This window comes from Boleophthalmus pectinirostris, unplaced genomic scaffold, assembly GCF_026225935.1.
Source record: "Boleophthalmus pectinirostris isolate CB_2022bp ecotype Guang Dong unplaced genomic scaffold, ASM2622593v1 HiC_scaffold_10, whole genome shotgun sequence".
Taxonomy (NCBI): domain Eukaryota; kingdom Metazoa; phylum Chordata; class Actinopteri; order Gobiiformes; family Gobiidae; genus Boleophthalmus; species Boleophthalmus pectinirostris.
Window position 1 is genome coordinate 26,567,767 of NW_026570971.1, and position 5,952 is coordinate 26,573,718.

Here is a 5,952-nt window from a genome sequence, read left to right on the forward strand (position 1 = left end):
AAGCAGCTTGGATGGCCTTCGAAAGGTATTCTATCAAAAAAAAAAAAAAAGAACTGTTCTCCAGACAGTATTAAAATTCTCCTTTGCTATGGCTCCTACGTGAATGACTGAGAGATTAAACAAACATTTAGAATGAGAGAATTGCTATAACATTGGGTAAATTCAGTTTTTGTACCCATTTTAAAGAAAGAATACACCTCAAAGTGCATCAATTACAGCAGCATTATGCCATTATTTATACTAAATCAGAACTGGCTTTTGGGATGGATGAGAAGCATGACTTTCTAAAGGAAAGCTAGCTGTTCATTTTAACCTTTAACCAATTTGAAATATGTTGACATTTCTATTTCCTATATTTTTTATTTTCTAACATGGTGTCAACTTAACACAAGGTTAAATCTGATACTAATGTTGTGGGCCAATATTTCTATTTTTTTAGCAGGTCAGAGTTATAGAATTATCTCTAGGTATGTCACATCTCCTGCCTGTCTCCAACCAGAAAGTAAAGTAAGTAGAAATCTTAAATATAATAATTTTAACTATGTTTTACTGAAAGCAGTTGTCCATCCTGTCATATTCTTTTAACTGTGGGCTAGATTTGAATCATCCCTGTCGAATGTTGACCGTACTAACTCTAATATTTTTTTATCTTTCAGCTTTAATAAGTAATTTTTACAGGTTTAGTTCAGTCAATCATTAATGTAATGCCTCCTAACGCTACAATAAAAATGACGTCTGTAAACTACTAAAGCGGATACTGGAATGTGTCCTATAAGTTTAAAATGTGTGTAGAATAATAAAAAAAAAATCTAATCTCTTGGCTATATATCCACTGATAGGGTACTGTACTTCTGCTGTACATTTGATTTAAATTCCACAGAGAGAAACCCAACTACTTAGCTCCTCATTTCACCCAGAGCGGTGGCGCCATCTTCAGGAGAACGTCAGGTGCAACGTCACAAAGTTAACAAGCACATATTAAAACCAGATCGGTATCATACACCTCCACCAGCAGCAGCAGCAGTCATGTATCACATTTTTATATAGATCATAATTTTAGGTCAGACATAGTTTTGATGCAGACAGTGAGCCTATGCCAGATGTCCTTGTTTATTTGTTGCAATATAAGTCGACAGTTTTATTTTAATATTCAGCTTTTGTCCAAATACTGATAAGAAAGAAGTGGTTCCCTCATCAACATCACAGTAGGCACAAGCAAAATCACCTGTGGAAACAGAAAATAATATTACAACTTCCTCCTGAAAGCATAAGTGGAGGATTTCAGAAAGATGAAGTAGAGAAAGAAGACAGTTAGTTTATACAGTTAGTTTATGAACCTACCAGCACTAGAAAAACCACCGCAAACATCCACATAACAGTATCCAGAAGGAATTGAAAGAACACTTTTAGCTTTACTTTGCAGCCCTAAAACAAAAATAGCTGGATTTACAGCAAGTCAAATAAATTCTGAAAAGAAATAATTTGTGTAGGCCTATACAAGGACTATGAAAAGCCACAACCAGATGGTAAAAATATTTTAAAATTAAATAAAAATAAGATACTCCACCGTAAAGTGCACCTTTATGTATCATTTTTCTGTCTATGATAAATATTATTTGGGGCCTACCGTTTGGTAAAAGTGATCAGGCTGAAGCACAGTGCCATTGCATGAGGTGAAGATTTGATTGCAGCAGCTCAGGGGGAGGATGTGACCCCCATTATGAATAAACCAGGAAGTGTCCCTCCAATCCGTGTAGTTCTGAACACCACAGCACTGCATCTGAATCACACACACACTTTATTACAGTTTATGGAACAGAAAGAGATCCATTATAACCATTGTTTACTCTAATTTACAAATTTTTAGTAAAAATAGACCAAAAAAATATATATATCTTTGATTCTAAAAGGTATTGTTTTGTAGCAGAACAACCAACATGAAGAAAGTAACCAAATGATTTATATGAGATGTATTCAGTCCTAATGTTTATATTTGCCAGTAATTGTCAGTAATAATAATTGTCAGTGCAATGATGTGCAAAACTGTGGTATGCTAAATTAAAGTGTACCTTTTCCTGTAAAGCGTCCACAGTCCGTGAATCCTGGTCGTAGCTGTTTCCTGTGTAGTTCTTGAACACGTCACTGAGAGGATCTAGTTCTGAATCCAGCTGAGATCAGAAGGTCACATTTCAAGTTCAAAGTATCAAAACACCTATCTAATACCAGGTCTCTGATTTATAGTATTTGTACCATAACTGTGTGGTGAAAGGTCAGTGCTGAAGCTGTACTTCCCAGGCAGAAAACAACAAAAAGAAGATAAACAAACTGCAAAAAACACATTGTTTGGTTTAGAATATGCATAATTTTGATAATAGGTACTTCAGTGGTCTTTCTTCATATTGCTTTATTTTTTTTAAAGGTGGAGGATATAGCTACACCATGCACTTGTCTATAGAGCCACTGAGCCAAGTTGCAGGCCAGATCTGTGGAGAGGCAACCCTGTCCACAGCAATACTTGTTTTTGAAGGTATTTTGAACAATTAAAACCATCAGAAATTAAATGATGCTATATGAAGAAGTTCAATGCCATACTGTGGAACATTCCAAGAAACATCTCTATGGAATCAAGCAGATGGCAAACCCCCTCCAGAAAAGTTACGCAGTGAAACTTTTAGCCATATTTGTTAATGCAGTGGAGTAAGAAAATTGCACAAAAACTGGTAATAATCTGAAACAATTACCTTGAAATAAGTGATGATAATGGAAGGCAGTACTACAGTCAAAACGCAAAATCTTGAAACGCATGCTTAAAGTAAAGGGCCTTTGTGTAACTTTTCTGTTTCCCCTGAAAAAAGCAGGTGGCATACTCCCCACCAGAAAATGTACATAGTACACTTTTAAGTAAATTCTAACAATATGTGTTTTTTCCTTTTCTGTTTAGGCATCATGTGGTCCCAGACTTACCAGTCCTTGCAGACATACTGAATCCTTGGTGCTGACCCAGGACCCCAGGAACCCACCGACCAGTAGGAACACAGCGGTGGCGAAAGTGAAGAAGAACGGCAGCATCATGTACGACGAGGGGGAGAAGAAGGTTGCACTGCTCTGTCTGAACATCATGAACAGGTAGAGTCCAGCCAGGCCCACCATCATTCCCACCAGCTGACAAAGAACATAGCTACAGTCAATAGTGACACATATTAAGACTTGACAGAGACCAACCTCCAACATATCTTTACATTTTTATAACTGATTAAATGGTAATTAAAGTGCACTGTGCAACATTTCTATCTTGCATTTATGTATTTACATTTTACATATTTATTTATTAAGGAAACCTGGTAGTCTCTAGATGCATTCATTGCCATGCTGTGGAACATTCCAGCCAATGCAATAACATCTCCCTGGAGACAACTATGTAACCCAAATGTTACATAATGCACCTATACCAAACCAAAACCAAAGCTTTTTTTGTTAGGATATACAGGAAGTTGTTTCTTCTTTTTAAATTTTCTATATTACCTTGTTGCCCACCTCTGGTCAAAGTTACATTTGACCAACCAGCTTTATTACTCAGTAACTTAACTATCGTAAAGAGAGACTTTTTAAGACGTAAACATGGCGCTATTGAAAGCTTGTGCAACTTGAGAGACAGCTGGTATTTTCATGCTTCTTGCCCTTAATTCTGTAGGTTCTCTGTAGGCATTAAAAATATTATTAGTAGTACATGAAAACATTATTATTATCAGCATAGAAACAAAATTGAACGTCTGTAGAATTACCACAATATAAAAATCTAACTGTATGATCTGTTTTTCATACCTCAGCATATTTTTTGACATTTTTTTAGTTTGTTTTTTTGAGATGACCATGTGGTTCAGTACTAGTTCTGCTATAGATCAACACCATATTTATATTTGACAACTGTAACTATACAATTTTCTTGTTTATTGTTAATGAAAAAGAAATCTTATAAAAGCACAGAAGAAGTGAGAACTTCAGGGGATCTTAGTTCAAAGTCTAGAACAGGTGCTCCTCAAGGACAAGGTGCAAAAGCTAAGTGAACTAGTGAAGATCATCAAGCTTGTAGTATAAAAACTTTTTCTGATAGCGTAAAAAGTGGCCAAAAAAGGCACTCTGTTGAAATCATAATAAAAGTCAACTGATAATTTTGTGGGACATTGTTTGGCATTACTGTGTTGATTTATTTGTCGCTGAAGCAAATGATCTGATATTAAAATATAAGAAGAAAAAGCCTACTCACCCATAGAAACTGGCTCAAGCACTGTAGAGCTGTTTTTAAAGTTTTCCGTCTCTCTTCGTTCATGTTGTTTTTTTAGAAATCCACAGTGAAAATACACTTCTTCTTCTTTTTTTTCTTCTTCTTCTTCTTCTACACAAGCACAATTATATAGTCATAAACCCAAAAATGCACATGACTCCATAACACTAAGCAATGGACTTCCTTTAAAAAAAACAGGAACAACTTTACTGTAGTCTGTAATACAAACATTCAAAGAAACCTAAACTTAAGTGGAGTTCTACAGCCTTCTTGATGAACCATTAGTCATGCAAAAAGAAAAAGAAAAAGAAAAAAGCTTCCTTTATTGTCAAGTGGAGCTTTGACAGTAAAGGAAGCTGTTAACACAGATAATCGTTCACCCACCCCTGCAGCTGAGTCATGAGGGTCCGAGGAGACTGGGTCACTGATCTACTGGAGACAGAGCCTGGAAACAAAATTACATAATAGATCTTTTTTTATATATTTTACAAATACATAAAATATAATAATTAAAATATAGTCCTGGCTTTGACTTTGACTTTGACCTGATCAAGTAAATCTCTGTACTTGATCAGGACAAGTAAACCAGTGCCTTACCCATAAAAATGAGGAACACTGCAGCCAACAGCCAAGTCCCCACAGTGTTCATGATGACGAGCTCAGAGTGAATGAAGTGCACACACTGCTCCTGCTGTTTATAACTGAACAGAGCTGAGGCCAGTGAAGCAGAACCCACACAGACGAGCACCTCCAACACACGTGACCCACACTGACACTTCAAGACACACTGGGAAAACACTTGAGACCTGCTTTAGACCTGGTGTAGTGCTGGTTTAGTCTTGGTTGTCTTGGTGTAGACCTGCTTTAGTCCTGGTTTAGACCTGATTTAGACCTGGTTTAGACACAATTTAGTCCTGCTTTAATTACGATTTAGTTCTGGTTTAGACCTGGTGGTTTAGACCTGGTTTGAGCTGGTTTAGCTCTGGTTTAGTCCTGATTTAGACCTAATTTAGGCCTGGTTTAGTCTTAGTTAACCAAATCAGACCAAGTTACAGGTCAGATCTGTGGAGAGGCAACCCCTTTCGCAGTCAGTTTTTCTAGGTATATTTGAGCTATAAAACTACTTGTAATTTTGTAAATGTAAGGTAGATCTGTTTAATGTCACACTGTGGAACACTCCAGGCAAAGCAATGATATCTCCATCAAAACAAGCAGGTGACGGACCCCAACAAAAAAGTTACATAATGCACCTTTAAATTCTTTCTTTTAGACCTGCTTTAGACCCGCTTTACACCTGGTGTAATGCTGGTTTAGATTTGGTTTATACCTGGTTTAGTCCTGGGTTAGTCCTGTTTTAGTCCTGGTTTAGTTTTGCTTTAGACCTGGTTTAATCTGGGTTTAAACCTGGTTTAGTCCTTTTTTAGAACTGGTTTAGACTTGGTTTATTTCTACTTTAGACCTGGTTTAATCCTGATTTAGACCTGGTTTAATCCTGGTTTAGACCTGGTTTAGTCCTGGTTATTGTTCAATACAAAAGTCCAACATAAATTGAAAATATCAAAGATCTTCATGGTACAAATGCCCATAACATCAGTATGAACTTGCTGTCCTCTAGTGGTGCATTCAAAAGTTACAATATTTAGAAGAAACAATTCAAATTTAAGACACTG

At 36.4% G+C, this 5,952-nt stretch overlaps 1 protein-coding gene across 5 annotated transcripts; it reads right to left on the bottom strand.

Annotated features, from left to right (window-relative positions):
* Positions 1–1,096: 1,096 nt before the first annotated feature.
* Positions 1,097–5,058, bottom strand: tspan37 (tetraspanin 37). Of its 5 annotated transcripts, none has more exons than XM_055162013.1 (9): positions 4,880–5,058; positions 4,667–4,727; positions 4,265–4,393; positions 2,965–3,162; positions 2,251–2,325; positions 2,070–2,168; positions 1,628–1,780; positions 1,342–1,425; positions 1,097–1,225 (listed from the first exon to the last, which is right to left on the bottom strand). In XM_055162013.1, exons 3-9 carry the CDS (start codon positions 4,325–4,327, stop codon positions 1,151–1,153), a joined length of 747 nt encoding a protein of 248 aa, XP_055017988.1. In that variant the 5' UTR covers positions 4,328–4,393; positions 4,667–4,727; positions 4,880–5,058; the 3' UTR covers positions 1,097–1,150. The 5 variants fall into 5 exon arrangements, with proteins under 5 accessions (XP_055017988.1, XP_055017999.1, XP_055017995.1 ...); XM_055162024.1 differs by lacking the exons at positions 4,667–4,727; positions 4,880–5,058 and adding exons at positions 3,339–3,443; positions 3,523–3,696 and having other exon boundaries at positions 4,265–4,583; XM_055162020.1 differs by lacking the exons at positions 4,667–4,727; positions 4,880–5,058 and adding an exon at positions 3,339–3,696 and having other exon boundaries at positions 4,265–4,583.
* Positions 5,059–5,952: the final 894 nt, after the last annotated feature.